This window comes from Neltuma alba, unplaced genomic scaffold, assembly GCF_004799145.2.
Source record: "Neltuma alba isolate B1F8T4 unplaced genomic scaffold, ASM479914v2 tig00001462_pilon, whole genome shotgun sequence".
Classification (NCBI taxonomy): Eukaryota; Viridiplantae; Streptophyta; class Magnoliopsida; order Fabales; family Fabaceae; genus Neltuma; species Neltuma alba.
In genome coordinates, this window is record NW_021632471.1 from 2,820 (window position 1) to 19,507 (window position 16,688).

At 31.3% G+C, this 16,688-nt stretch overlaps 1 protein-coding gene across 1 annotated transcript; it reads left to right on the forward strand.

Moving 5' to 3' along the window:
* The first annotated feature begins 1,179 nt into the window (after window positions 1-1,179).
* LOC114757226 (F-box/LRR-repeat protein 13-like) lies at window positions 1,180-2,454 on the forward strand. The gene is made up of 3 exons (XM_028946227.1): window positions 1,180-1,949; window positions 2,037-2,192; window positions 2,287-2,454. The coding sequence occupies exons 1-3, from the start codon at window positions 1,218-1,220 to the stop codon at window positions 2,452-2,454; spliced, it is 1,056 nt and encodes a 351-aa protein (XP_028802060.1). The 5' UTR covers window positions 1,180-1,217.
* The last annotated feature ends 14,234 nt before the right edge of the window (window positions 2,455-16,688 follow it).

Below are 16,688 nucleotides of genomic sequence, written 5' to 3' on the forward strand. Positions count from 1 at the left end.
AGGATAGAAGATAACATTTCGGATACTATTATTATTTTGTTACTTTTTTCAAGAAAAAATACTGTATTAAAAAATTGTAAAGAATTTTATTTAGCTTACTGTAGTATGAATTGATGGATTTATTAGTATCATATGTGATTTGCGATTTGAATCAAATTTTAATTCAAGATTTTTTTTATACGCCAACAAATTTTTCTTGAAGATTATGCGCGCGCGATAATTTAATTCTTTTTTATTTTTTATTTTGAATTTGATTCGTTTCTGTGCTTTTCTTTTACCATCAAAGGATTATTGCCCTTTTTTTTTTTTGCTGAAAAAATATGTTCTGTTTAACCTGTTCATTTGATGTGTGTATGTGTGTGTCTGTAATAGAGATTAATGATGTGTGTTCTCATCAACGATGTGCAATGGCAAAACCAAGTTTGGCTGCTCTCTTCTTTGAGTTCTTTCTTTCTTCTAATTAAGGGCATGGCTTTAATTTCCTACTTGCTTCTACATATAATGCCACTTAATAAATTTCTATGTCTTTCTCCAATTCTATATTTATATATCTTCTTGTACTATTTTTAAGGCTCAAATTAATTATAATAATTTGGAGCTTCAGCTTTGCACAATTATTGCCTTGACTCTTTGATTTTATCAGTTTAGGTGATCTATATTATGCTTTCTATGTCCGTGAGTTCAAATCATCTAAGTTGGACGCTTTCTTCAAAAGATATGCTATCAATGACTGCTAATTAGTATTAATTTGCTTGATGATGATTGATTTGGTCACAAAGATCAATTTTCCTTGATCTGGGTTAATTAATTGAGTCGATTGAAAATTCATTATTTTTTTAATATGCAGTCAATACTTATATTTTAATTGAAAAAATAAATATCTCTCTTTCATTTTTGAAATCATACTGTGATTCAGTATTTGAAATTCTATATATTTGTTATTGTATCTTGTAGCCCTAATCTAATCTCCATTTTCATTCTGTTTTCCTTAGAGCAGGTTAGGGTTAAGGTACAAACAATCCTTTTTCGCCATTTTATTTTATTCTTCAACCTTCTTTTTTTTTTCCCCTCCTTGGTCAATATTGTTCGTTTCAACCTAAATTAATTCAAAGAAGCAGTTGCCACAATTGATCGAAAAAAAGGATCTCTGGATGCCTAAGCTAAAGGTTATTGAAAAGTCAGTGTCCCCAAACAAAAAGCGCAGAACAGAAGCAGAAATGAGGGACGTGATTAGTAATTTGCCAGATTCATTGCTTCTTCATATTCTATCTTTTCTTCCCACTAAAGAAGCAGTTTCCACAAGCCTCTTATCCAAGAGATGGAGACCACTTTGGCATTCCCTTTCCAGTTTTGACCTTGAACACCCTAGTAGTGGGTGTCGACTTTTCCATCGATTCATTCGCAAAGTGCTCAAATTGGTAGATTTGAAGCCCGTCAAAAAGTTTGTTCTTCGGATCCAGATTCATCATTATGAACCTTGCAAGTATATTACACCTTCGAAGATTTGCGAGTGGATTAATGCTGTGATTAGTAATAAAATTGATCATTTGGAGCTATATTTGCAGCCGTGGTGGAGCTGTGAGTTGCCCTCTCTTGGTTTTTTCACTGCCAATAACATTAAGGTTTTGAAGTTGAGGGGACTAACAGTGATTAATCTTTCCCATGTTAATTTGCCTTCACTTGAAGTATTGCATTTGGTATATACTAGATTTTCACTTGCCGTAAGCTTGGAAATGCTTATTTCTGCATGTCCATTGCTTAAGGACCTAGTAGTGAGATCTATCCTTTTCGGGCATTATAAACCACTCAACAATATTGGAGGACTTAACCATTTGATCACTGCAGAAATTCCACAATATCTGCTTCCAATGAAAGTTTTGTCAAATGTTACAGTTCTACGCTTAAATAATAATAATGTGCCTTCCTTTTGGGATGCTGTCATAAAGCAGGTATGAATCACGCATCTCATGAAAATTATTTCCCTTTCTCTTTTTTCCCCTTATTCCAATGCCTAATAATTCTTTTTTCCGTACAAGTGCATGTGGCCATTTAGTGATGATATGCCCATGTTTTACAATTTAACCCACCTGGCATGTGTACTTACTGTTGAGTGGACAAAAATGGTGAACTGTCTCCAATACTTCCCCAAGCTTGAGAAGCTTGTAATCTCAGAGTCTTCATTTGATGATGAGGTTTGAAAATTGGAAAGTTATTTTCTGAGTTGCAATATAATACCTTTGGTTATTATTATATGTGTTTAAGACTGAATCTTTTGTGTATGGCCAGGCTGGTATTACGTCCCCTCCTGAACCAGTACTTGATGTCCCTCCATGTGTTTCATTACATCTGAAGGAGATCAATTTTTGTTGCTTCAATGGTTCTGACAATGAACGTGAAATGCTAAATTTTTTAATCAAGAATGCTAGGGTTTTGAGGAGAGTCTCCGTTAAGTGACAATTCAAACAACTGTATTCTCCAAAGATTCCTCGATGTTTTTGTGAGTGCCAAAATTACTTCATTATTTAATGGAAGAACAGGAAGCTAAGGAAAATGTGTGAGAGGACATCTGATTAGAACTTTGGTCGTCTTAAGTCTCATATCTTGGTATCCATATGGTTGTGTTATATATGTTTATTTGGAGCAATTTGAAGTTTTAATTACTTCTGTACTTTTTAAAGGGCGTTTTGCAGATTTTTAAGGATTATTATTTTTTTTTCTTCTAAAATGTCCTTTAGGGTATATTAAAATCACTTGTCTCCCTCTTCATTAATATGTTCTATTTCTTATGTGTTTAAAGAAGGGTAAACTTCATGAACACAGATTTAAATGTTATCTATCCCTTCGTGTTATGCAAAAATTACACGACATACTGAATTTGGCGTTTGAAATCATATCTTATTATCAAGAAACGGTTTGATATACCACCATCAAAACTTCGACTAATTATCGATTAATACCATTAGAAGTCTGTTTTTATGTTGATGCTACTTTGGGTCACTGTGCACCATTATTTAACGTTCTCGAATATGCTCCTTCACATGAAGATCATCATCAAGATATGATAAATTCTGGGTTGAGAGAAATCTACCAAGCCATGGATGAATCTATGCAACAACTGTCTTTGGTTCCAGCATCATCACAGGAAGCTTTGGCCTCGCTCAAGAATAAAAATGCCCAATGAAGAAATAGAGGAAGAGTTATGTACTATCTACTTGGAAAATTTTGATGATGATGATGATGTTTCTGTAACATCGCGTGATCATGTCTATCGTAATGCTGGAAATAAGTTATAAATGTCCGTTGTGTCGCTGTCAGATGTGTAAAGGGTAACGTCATACATTTTTTGTTATAATAAAATTTCATTATTTAGATATTTATTGGCGAAATATTTCCAATTTTTCGCATCTTTTGTGAGTTTTTATCAATTTAATATTGAAATTAGATTCCTATGTTTAATTCAGAGGTTGCTGTGTTTTTTTTTTTTTTAAGAAAGCACTTGCTATCAATAAACTGTTAATTATATGGTAAATTCGTTATCAACTAAATTTATTATAATTTGCAATTTGCTTTTAAGGTTTTGGAGTTTAATTTGTATTGTGAAGATAAAAAAGTTGTTAACCATTTGAAATTAACTTGCAGTATATATATTTTTTATCATGAGTTTTCTCCACCGAATGTCAAATTTAATGTGATTTACTTAATTTTTTAAAGACTTTTAATAATGATTTGATTATTGTTTTGAGGGGTCCACGAGTCATTTATTATTAGTTCAATATCATAATTTGTTTTTCTGCGGACAAGACCGTAACTTACTTTTTTCTTTCCAAAGAATACCGTATAACGTACATAAATAAAGAATTTATGAAAAGTTATATGCTCTTTAGTTTAATTTTGAAAGTCCTGTAAAATTATTTATGCACCATAGAATAATGAAAATTTTAAATCAGTTAATTGCATAGTCAATACAAATTGTATAGGTGAAATTCAAAACTTCCAAGACTATCATTTGATGATTTTCTTTAATTGTTATCGTACTTTGTAACCCTAATATAATCTAATCTTCATTTTCATTCTATTTTCATTAGAGGAGGAGACCTAAGGTCATTACAAAACCAATGTCCAGAAAGTCATGAACATATTATCTATTTTCTTCTAGCCAAACAAGTCATTATGCATCTCCGGTTGTCACTACCCAGTTTTGATTTTAACAAAGCCAACTTTTTCAAAGTCTTGTCTATACTACCAATCACACAAAAAGCTAATACTTAATCACATCAAAATTGAAATGACCATAATTATTGGGGGGAAAAAACAAAGTTCCTGAACAATTGAACGCTCAAATGCATGCTTTGCAAAGGCCGCAAGGAATTAATTCAGTTCCTATATTTCTATCTTAGTCTTATGCTGATATGAGGAGTCACAACGTATAATTGATTTTAGATGATTTTGTAGTCTCGAATTCCATCTTCAAAATTTTAGATGAAATCTGCTCAAATGCTTGTTCTCATTTGGATGTGTCTAATGTTACAATTATCTTTTAACTATTCCCCATGTTCGATTTTATAAGAATTACTAAAATCACGCAGTTCAAAATATATACCCTCCATTTCAAAATATAAGATAAACTTTCTTGGAGGAGCTTAGTTTTTTTTTCCCCCCGTAAAATACATTTTAATTTTATATAAGTAGTTAATGAGTTTTATCCAATGTTGCCTCTCATATATTCTCTTTCCTCTTTAATTCATTTATTTATTTTTTCCTTGTTTTTTTTCCATTGATAATGGCATATTTAAAAATTAAAAAAATGCCTTACATATTGATTATTTTAAACTGATTTTAATTGATTTCTTTATAAATGTAAATCTGTCAAATTTATCTTATATTTTGAACTAGAGGGAGTAGTTAAATTTAATTAAAAGTAATAAATGTGTAATATATATTTCCAATTATATCATTATTTATAAAAAGAGTGCATGAGGAATAAGGAGTGAAAAATTATTGCAGAGATAATAAGTGACATATTTTTAATGGGATGAAAATGGAAAGAAAAATTTAAAATTTCAGATAAGAAGGACTTGTTTCTTATATTTAAAAATACTACTAGCAGAGAGATTATTTTTTATAAAAAAAGAATAGAGGGGGTCGTATTTATTTATTTCTATCTAGGTGAGATAGTTATGTCAGACTTGTGCGTGTGTGCGCGTGTTATGAGTAGTTAAATCAGACTTGTATATGTTAGGAGTAGCAGTAAAGCTAAGTGCTTGTTTGGTTAAGCAGTGATTATGAAACATGTTTATTCTACTTGGGTAATTTTTATGTAATTTTAATGAATCGTGATTTCATTCTTCCATTGTACTTTTAAGATAAGCACTAAGAAGTAGCTTATCCTTTTGAAAAATCCCAATCAATTTTTATCAATTGAATTTTCTCTAATCTACCCTCCTACGCTCTTCCAAAAATCTCTCCTCAAATGATTATTTTAATAATATTTATTAAATTCATGTATTTTTGTAATTATACATCCATAAGTGATTTTAATAAATAAAAATCAAATATAATCACAATTCTTAAAGTCACTTATAAAAAAAATCCAAACAGAAATTACAATAAACCAATATCACTTATAGTCAGCATCACTTAAAAAATTCACGATGATCTAAAATTATAGTATTTTGCCACTAATCCAAACGGGTACTAAGTATTATTTCAAAAGTATTCGTTAGGTCACATTATTCAAATTTTTAATACAAATAAATTTTTAAAAATAAATTAATAAACTTCAATAAAAATACTGATTTTGATGTTTCCATTAGTGAAATTTGATTGAAAAATAAATTCAATAGTATGTGAATGTTTTTATTAAGGACTCTTGGGATATAAGATCAATAGTATGTGATTTTTTTTTCCCTCGGTGATAATAGTATGTGACATAAATGATTATGTGTGTGTGTGTGTACCTTTTTTTTTTAACTTCTTTGTATAGACGCAGTCAGATTTCATATCCGCGATGGGTCTAAATATCTAATAAAGGGATTTTTTTTTCAGATTAAATATAATATAAATTAACTAGGAAATTTAATTTAATTTATTTTATTTAGATAATCTAAATATTGTGTGTGTATATATAAGTTACTTTAAAACGTCTAAATTATAATAATATTTATAGATTTAATAGATTTTCAATCCGATTATCCAACATTGTGGATATACCATATATGATAAAGATTTTTTTTACCATCGGATATATGATAAAGATTTAAATATTATTAAATTATATCATATAAATTATCAAATTGAATGATATGATATCTTAATTTATTGATTGGTGGATACTAGATATCTCCGATAAATATATATATATATTTATATTTATATATATAAAAGAACCCGATATCTTGCTCATCCCATAACTCGAGCTTTCTGAGAATCTCTAGCTGCCTTGGACTGTGTGCCCTAACCCGGTAAGTTCCTCTATCTGCTGTGATTTTCTTTGACCATTATATCAAAGATATTCGTGGATTTCGTTTGACCATTTGACTTTATTTGGGTTTCTTAATCCTCAATCAATTTGATTGAAAATTTATTATTATATTTTTTTCGTTTTCGAAAATCACCGTGATTAAGTATTTATATTTGTTCCTGGTCATCAGCCTAATCCAATCTTCCTTTTCATTCTCTTTTCCCTAAGTTTATATCAAAACCAATGTCTAAACGTCATGAAAGTAGATTGGGAACAATGGCAAGTGCTCAAATTAGGGACTTACCTGACCCAGTGTTTGAACATATTCTCTCTTTTCTTCCAACCAAACAAGCCATTACCACATGCCTCTTGTCCAAGAGGTGGAGGCATCTCCGCTTGTCACTTCCCAGTCTGGGCTTTGACGACTTCAACTTTCATAATCTTCACCCTTTCCTTCAGTACGTAGATAGAGTGATGAGCATGAGAGATCATTCAGAAACCCTAAGAAAGTTTCACCTCATTCTCAGATCTGCACGTGGGAACGTGCGACGTATGAAGATTAACACTTGGATTAACACGTCAGTGAATTCCAGAGTTGAACGTGTTAATTATGATGTCGAAATAATAAATCAAGTGCATATAAGCATTTTGGATATTTGTTGCTACTGCAATAGCCTTGCTAGCTATATTTTTTGTGACTCCACCCATTTCTTAAAGTATCAACATCAACTATCATCAACTATCAACTATCAACTATCAATCATCAATCAACTATCAACTAGAAATCTTGTAATACCCAGATATTCAGTCGGGTCGGGTCGGGTCGGATCTCGCAATCAATGTGTTTTGCTTGGTGTATTATTAATAAAATCATATTACAATTCAAAATTTATTATTCTGCAAAAACGTGTTATTTAAATGCATTAATGAGAAATTATTAATTAGAGAATTAACCAATCAAATTCAAAACAATGAAATGATTGTGTTTTAAATGGATTTCCAAATTTATCGATTGGGATATTAATACAATAATATCTTTTATGGCATATATTAAAAAACATTTTTAAAATTTAACACACAATAAATATGTAGAAACACCACTTCTTTTGTTTTATATTGATATTGATGATATGGTGCACGTTGATAGCTTCTTATTTTACATTTTTCATTTTAATATCCTTTCCATAAAATCAATTAGAGTTGAATTCAATTATTTTTTTATACTCAACAAAAGAATCTTGTGATATTATTTACTTTCTATTTGGATATATGCATTTATGTTGATTTGATCATGGTCCCTAAATATTTAAATGTCAGCGTACACTTTTATTAATTAATACAGTTTTGTTGAGATTTTCTTCCATTTACATTACACTAAGCAACATATTCTGGATTCTTCGCTCACTGAATTAGGGCATCTAAAAACGTAAAATTTATTACATTTAGAATTAAAAGATGATTTCAATTCACTATCTATTGTGGTATCCAAAAATATTCAGTTATATGGGATTTGTACATATTAAATTATTAAATTAAATTAAATTAAACTAAATGCGGTGCATTATAATTAAATGAGAATTTAATTGGAGGTTCAAACAGAGGAATTTTTTAATTAAAATTCGCATCTCCATTTGAAATTATATAGGTTAATTGAATGACAGAGAAAATCAAGAATTTGCATCCCCATTTCAAATGGTATAGGTTAATTAAATGACGGAAAAAATCAAGGAAACCTTGCAAATTGTCTTATGATTTTCACATGATCTTCTGCACAATTTCTCGATATGGTGCACCTTGGAAAAAAGGGCAATGCTTCCCAGCATTTCTTTCACATTATTTATAACGCTCCCCATAATTAACCCATTCTTTTCACGTTATTTGCCAACATTTCTCTCAATTAACCTGTTCTCACACAGCTTCATATTTCGATGTCAAAGCAAATGGTGAACTTCCCTCACGATCTGATCAAGGATGTAGATTGTAGCAAAGAAACATGGTGCATCATTGTTAGAGTGCTAAGGAAGTGGACAGTAGCTAAGAAGTCTCCACCCTTTGATGTTTGGAAAGTTAGTATGATTTTGTCCAACGAAAAGGTTAGTAAGTAATTAGAACCGGATGTAGTACTTCTTTTTCTTATCTAGGACTTCCAACAAGTGAGGATAAAATTAGATGATTGGACGTCAATTTGACATATTCTTATCTTATTATCGTTTATTTGCAGTGAAATCCGGGTAAACGTATCTCTTTTTTGGAGAGGTCGCAAAAAAGGCATTTGAAGCCAGGACAGATGATTTAGAAGTCCCCACTATAGTTGTCATACGGTTTGCTAAGATTGCAAGGAAAAAAAGTATTTGTATATTGTTAGCAGAATCTCACTGATTCTTTTTTTTTTTTTTATGAGACTTACACTTCAATTTCAATTTTGGTTCAAGGTTATTGACACATATCTAATGCCTTTTATGTGAAAAGAGTTTATTTCAATCCAGATTTTCTAGAGGTTAGGAGTTTCATTGACAGGTAAAAACTTATTATTGTTTTATATTAATCAAGCATTTGTCTTGTAAGTGTGTATACATACATACATACATACATACATACATACATACATACATACATACATACATACATACATACATACATACATACATACATACATACATATATATATAATGGTATTCCCAGACTTACATCTCAGCTTCCCTTCACTGTGACAACCGCTCTTTCAAAACCATTTTAGATTAAATCCAACAATTTATTTGAATGATTAACCATGATAGAAAAGAAGAAACCTTAAAATTTTAAAATCGCTATCATGTTTAAAAGAAATAAACTTATAATAAGAGTAACATCGATCGTTACCTTAGGCCTTGGACTTCCAAAGTCCAGAAATATCATTCAACCATTAGCCCAAACCACACTTATATTGTCAACCATACGAACTGATAAATCAGTTTAATATAAACTATAGAGCTCATTAGTCAAAAGTCAACATTTCAAAGGAGTGTTACATGCAAAGTCTAAGATGTCTCGGGCCTCCCCACGGCCCTATCATACCAAATAATAGTAATTAAAAGTATTATTTTACATCATGATAGTAGATGAGCCCTATATGGCAATATATAACAAGTCAACACATAGAACAAAAGCAGGGAGGCTATACAAGCTATAATAGCACACTATGTCTCCGGAGCCTTCCCTGATGGGTCACTACCTGAACTATCGCCTGAAAATGTTAAACCACGGGGTGAGACAAATGCCTCAGTAACCAACTTTCCAACTCATCATACATACTAACACGTGCTCGTGAGGTGTCAAGTGGGACAGTTATAAATTCTCGAGAACTATAGATATATCCATAGAAATATAATTTCAATCATCCAAACCCTCACTATGGGGGGCCAACACACAAGCCACATAAGTCTATCCCTCACTCTGGGGGATCAATCAAACATATGGGCCTATCCCTCACTCTGGGGGACGAATAAGAAGCCACAAAGGCCTATCCCTCACTATGGGGGACGAAAGAGGAAGCCAACCAATGTGCACCAATAGCGGCCTTACCACGTGGTAGGATAGGACTCAATCCAAAATCCAAATAACAACCAACCATTCACAATATAATAAAAATGTCTCAATCTTTTCTCAGCATAATCCATAAGATATAAATCATATATCTTTTCCAAACTTTTCAATCACCATTCCAAAAATCCCACAAGACAATTTTCATAGCTCAAAAGATATAACATATCTACTCGAGTTCCAAATATCAAATATTATTCTAAAAATAGCAAAATACTCACAAACAACATATTAGCACGTATAACAAGTGGAAAGTGGTTACCTCTCGCCAAAGCAATACTAAGGATTACCACAAGGTCAATCCTTTGCTCAACCAATAATTAATCTACACAATTAATATAACCATATATTAATATTAATTAATTAATTAATTAATTAAACTTCTCTATATTATTTAAGTTTCTACTTTAATTAAATTTTTATTCTAAATTCCCGCAACTCTCATAACCCAAAAATTATTAAGTATTTTAGCAACAACTTAAAATTTCTAACACGCAAAATTATTTATTTACCACCTCCAAATTATTTACCTTAATAAAAAGGATTTTCAACAATTTCCAAATATAAAATTATTATGTTCTAAATTCTAAAAACACTCTTTTTAAGTTTAAACGTCAAAATCACACTATCAAAAATTCAATAATACTTCAAATATTTATAACTAAATAATATAATCAAAACTTTAATGGTATAACTACCATATATATATATTTCCATAAATAATAAAATTTTTAGCTACAATAATTATTTTAAAACCTCCAGTCAACCAATAAATAAAACTAAACTGATTAAAACCTCAATAATATATCAAACAATTCAAATAAATTGCTTAACTTGAATTTAATCGGTAAAAATATAATATAATTCATATATGACCGATTTTTCAACTAGAAAAATTAATTTAAATACTAAAAACCAACAAATGGACAAATCTAACCGATTAAAATTAACAACTCATTCACTTCTAAATTTCTATAGTCATCTTTTGTCAAAACTCAATACTTATATCATATATAAGTCTCAAAATTTTCTCTAATCACTAGGGTAATACTACTATTAGGAAGCATAAAATATATGTGAAATATTTATGAAGAAAGTTTGATGAAAAGAGATAATTTCATGTACCTAAAATATCTTCAAAGCTTGCCCTCTGCTTTACCGGTATGTTCCTCTCTCTCACACACTTCAGCTCTCTCTTTCTCTCTTTTCTTCTCCTCTTTCTCTCTTTCTTCTTGCGTTTGCCGTGGGGGAAATGGATTGTGGGGGGTATTTAACACCCCCACACAATTATTGGGGGAGGGGTTTGTTTTTCAAACCCAACCCTCAATTTCCACGCCCCCTCCCCAAAATTTCCACGCCCCCTCCAACTTTCCACCGAAATATCGGTGGAAAGTTGGACTTTTGTTTTGTTTTGTTTTTTTTTAAAATAATAAAATATTATTATATTATATTATTTTTTAATTACTTTTTTTTGAATTTTTTTTAAAGGATATTACATTCACAGCCTCAATGTTATGCCTAGAGCAAGTCAGGCTTTCTCACAAATCTCTTCTACTGTATTGCCTGAGATTACCAGTGACTCTCTCTTAACTTTCCCTACTAGAATTCCATTGGGTGAAATTTCCAAATTAACAGAGGCCAGTATTTTCATTTCATTAGCTTTTTGTCGTGGTAATTACTTTCTAAATGTTTAAATGTTTGAATTACTAACCTTTATTTTCATGTAATTTATTAGGCATCAGAAGTTGTTACCAAAGTAACCATCCAAAAAGTTGAGACATCTTACGGTTGGTACTATGATGGATGTCCATGCGATAAAAAGCCAGCATATGAGGGTGATAAGTTGAAATGCAATTCTTGTCATAGGGAAGTGCTAACAGTTGAACCTTTGTTTTGAAAAGATTCAAGCTTCATTACACAGTTTTTGATTCTACTGCAAAGTGTTCCATACTATTCTTCAACCGTCATGCATCCGAACTCGTACATTGTTTAGCGGTTGATCTTAGGAAGGTAGTAGTCAAGGTTTGCAGTTATATATATAATAAGATATACTTCTTGTAGATTGTTGTTTGTTGTTATATTTGTTTCAAAATATGTCTTGTAATTTCAGAAAGGAGCACCTCATTCTTTCCCGAAAGAGTTAAATCAAGTTGCTGGAACGGAAATCGTTGTTATGCTTAAAGTCAAGGAACACAACTTGAAATACCCTATGAGTAGTATGAGTATCTCCCTTTTCTCTACAGAGAAAGATATCCTTGAAAAGTTCACATATTCTGACGCAAATACCCATGAGAAGGTAAGCAACATACCAATTCTGTCCGATTTACACATGATATTACCCTATATCATCGTATATAGTGACATTAAAATTTTTAGTCTGTTAACCTTAATGTTCTTTGATTATATTTCATAGAGTTCACCATTGGAGTCATCTGCGTCAGGATCATGTGAAAAAATGATGAGCAATGACAGATTTGTTGAAAATGATGATAATAGCACATCTCAGTTGATGACTCCTACAACAAATTTGACAAAGTGGCAGAAAATTGAAAGGAGTGCACCCATCGAAATTGATGATATTGGCATATCAGAACTATCAACACCAAGCTTTAGCACCACAAAACCAATTAAGAAGATTAAGAAGGAAAAATAAGTAGTTACCATTTAGGAATTCCCTACGAAGATCACCATTTCTATTATTTTTCGTTATTTTACTTATTTTGCTAGGTTGGGTGTGAACTGCTTTTTATGACTGTCATAGTTGTAGTGTAACGGTGCTATTTTTCAAAATATACTTGAACCTTCATTGTCATCTTAACTTCTTGTGTCTTATTTACATTCATGTTGTGTATTATTTGCACGAATGATCAACAAATCATTACGAATCAACTAACTGGGCAAACTCGAAATAGTTTGGCTCAATGTAGTTTTTTAATAAAGGCATATTTAACTACTTTATGTTAAATTATTAGTTTTAACCTACCGTATTTTGTGGACATATCATGTTTTTAACAAAATTATGGTTATAAATTATAATGACATATGTAAAAATTTAAATTTTAAATTACATTTAAATGCTTTAAAAAACATTTTTAAAATTTAAAACCAAATAAATATGTAGAATCACCACTTCTTTTGTTTAAAACATGATATGTCCACAAAATACGGTAGGTTAAAAACGTAAAATTTATTACATATAGAATTAAAAGATGATTTCAATTCACTATCTATTATGGTATCCAAAAATATTCAGTTATATGGGATTTGTACATATTAAATTATTAAATTAAATTAAATTAAACTAAATGCGGTGCATTATAATTAAATGAGAATTTAATTGGAGGTTCAAACAGAGAAATTTTTTAATTAAAATTCGCATCTCCATTTGAAATTATATAGGTTACTTGAATGACAGAGAAAATCAAGAATTTGCATCCCCATTTCAAATGGTATAGGTTAATTAAATGACGGAAAAAATCAAGGAAACCTTGCAAATTGTCTTATGATTTTCACATGATCTTCTGCACAATTTCCATTAACATTCCTAAAATTAACAGTACTAAAATAATTAATGAATACAGGGTTAAAGATCATTCATTTTGGATTCCATGTAAAATTGATTCCATACATAATCAAAAGATGATTTCAATATCCATTATGGGATCCAAAAATATTCAGTCATATGGGATTTGAACATATTAAATTGAATGCGTTGCATCATAACTAAATGAAAATTCAATTAGAGATTCAAATAGAAAAATTTATTAATTAAAATTTGCATCTCCATTTCAAACTGTCTAGGTTAATTGAAAGATAGAGAAAATCAAGGAAACCTTACAAATTGTCTTAGGATTTTCATCCAGTCTTCCCAACAATTTTATTAATTAATATGGTTTTGTTAATATTTCCTTCCATTAATATTACTAAAATTATCATTACTAGATTTTTTTTTGAGCTGAAACCGTTACTAGAATAATTAAGCAATATAAGGTTAAAGTGCATTCATTTTGGATTCATTTTGGGATTAAATGGGCATGTTATTATGATGGTATAGAAGAAATCATAACATTAAATAATATTTTTTTCACTATTGTAGAAATTTATACAATTGAGTTTCAGAAGAGGGATCTACCACATGCTCACATTATTCTATTTTTGGATCCTTCAGACAAACCAACCACTCCTGATGATGTGGATAGAATTATTTGTGCAGAAATACCAGACAAAGAGAGAGATCCAATGCTATATGATCTTGTCAGTAACTCCAATGATTCATGGACCGTGTGGCCCTTCCAATAAGAAATCTCCTTGCATGAAAGATGGAAAATGTTCCAAGTACTTTCCCAAGAAATTTGTCAATCATACCACAGTAGATGAAGAGGGTTACCCTACATATAGGAGAAGGAATGATGGTAGGAGCATCGATAAGAAGGGTGTACCACTAGATAATAGATATGTCGTTTCTTATAATGCGACTTTGTTAAGACTATTCCATGCTCACCTTAATGTTGAGAAAACAAACCAATCAAGTGCCATAAAATATTTGTTCAAGTATGTCAGCAAAGGAAGTGATCGAGTCATTGCTAGCATCTACAACAATGATCAGTCAAATAATGGAGACAATGGTTTTGATGAGATCTCTCATTACTTGAATTGCAGATATGTTTCTTCTTGTGAAAGTGCATGGCGTATTTTTTCATTTGATATCCATCATAGATACCCTTCTGTTGAGCGGTTGTGTAACACCCCGAATTTTCTGACTCAGGATGAGTAGAAAAGAGAAAGTTTATTAAAATTATTTAATAGCTCAATCACAATTAGGAAAAATCATGGAATATTGATTTTTAGGGTTTAGAGACATTTTGGAAAAGGTATTTCCCCAAAAATGGCTTAAATAATTTTAATAGATAATTTTAAGAGAAAAATAGTTTATTTTCTTTGAAAATTATGGAAAAATAGTTAGAGATATATATTTAATCTGAAAATTTTAGGATGATCATTTGAGATAGTAAAGAAGATAGTTGAGGCATAAAATCCTTAAAATGGGTTAAGGATTAATTTCTGAAATTAAGAACTATTTTCTTGAAAATTCTAGAAAAACAGTTAGGAATTGACTTTTGACCCGAAATTTTTAGAGAAATTATTTTATGGGTCAAAGAAGATAATGGAGAAGGAAAATCCAAACAAAACATCAGGGAAAATTTTTGGATTTATTCTATGATTTCAGAAATTTAGTGAGAGGATGAAATTGGAAGTAAGAATGGTTAGAGGGGCAATTTGGTCCAAGAATATCTCTCACCTCATACGTGTACCCTGCCCTTTTAACCATCAGACACTCACCCACTTCTTCATTCGTTTCGGTTTCTATAGAGAATCAGAGTGAGAGCGCGAGCGAGAGAGGGAGAGAGCCAGAGATCGTCGAAGCTAGAGGAGTGACCGGATGTGGTGAAGCTTACATGCAATTGTAATTTTCGGCTAAGGTGAGCATTCTGAACACCCTCCTACCCTTCTTTTCTCCATTCTCTGTGAGATTGAAGAGTTGATGGGAAAATGAAATTTCTGGGTTATGAAGAAATGGGGGAAAACAAATGAAATAACGATGGAACAAGCAGATTAAAGCTTGTGTAAGTGAGTTTAAGTCTTGTATGTTGGTTTGAAGACCACATGTCAGACTGAAAATTTCATGCGCGTCTTTCGGTCTGAAGGTTTCCCTCTTCGTCTCTGTTTATGATTACTGAAACAGGGGTTAAGTTTTGAAGCCTTGGACGTCGGGTTTTAATGGAAAAGAAGGGAAATAATGTGATTTGCCATTGCATGTCGGTTTTGGGGTGTCAGCCACTGGTTTAACGTGAAGTTTTTACTGTTGAATGTATGGAAAATTGATCTGTTTTTGTTGACCGAAACAGGGGCTAATGATTTAAATGAATGTCTGGTTTTGGGGTGTGAAATGATAAAGGAATGAGGCCTGTATGTGCTTTCTCGGATTGCATGTTGTCTAACTTCATCGCATACAAAGTTTCGAAGTCATGACTCCTTGCTTTGGTGAGTAAGCCATCGGGTTCAATGGAAAAGCAAGGTTGGGGATATATAAATGTATGTGAATGCTATTACATGTTCTTTGGGTTCTGTTATCTGATGACTTTTGGAGATAAATATGTAGATGTATATGCATAAGTCGAATAAGGCCTACTCATCTATCCGGTGTTGACCGTGCTGTTAGAAGAATTTTAGTAGGAATTGTTGATTGACCTTTTTGTGTGCAAGGGAGAATCAAAGGTGTGTGTGTGTGTGTGTGTGTGTGTGTGTTTGCGCGTTGCTGTCAAAGCTGGCCGAATGGGGTGAAAAAAAAAATGAAATAAGGAGTTTGCATTAAATATGGTCGGGCTTCTAGTTCTTGATTTATGTAATCATGGGTTTTAGCACCACGAATTACTGTGTGTGTATATATATATATAAGCGACTAATTATGTGTATAGTTGCTGGAAATGAGTCAAGTGAACTAAATTGTTGAAGAAGGAAAATGAGGTAGGACCAAAGAAGTTATTGATGTGATATTGAAAAGGATTCTTTGATAGTGAAGGTTTAATTATTAAAAATGGAATTTCCATTGGATATATTTTATATATATGAGCCGTGAGTTTTAATTTTA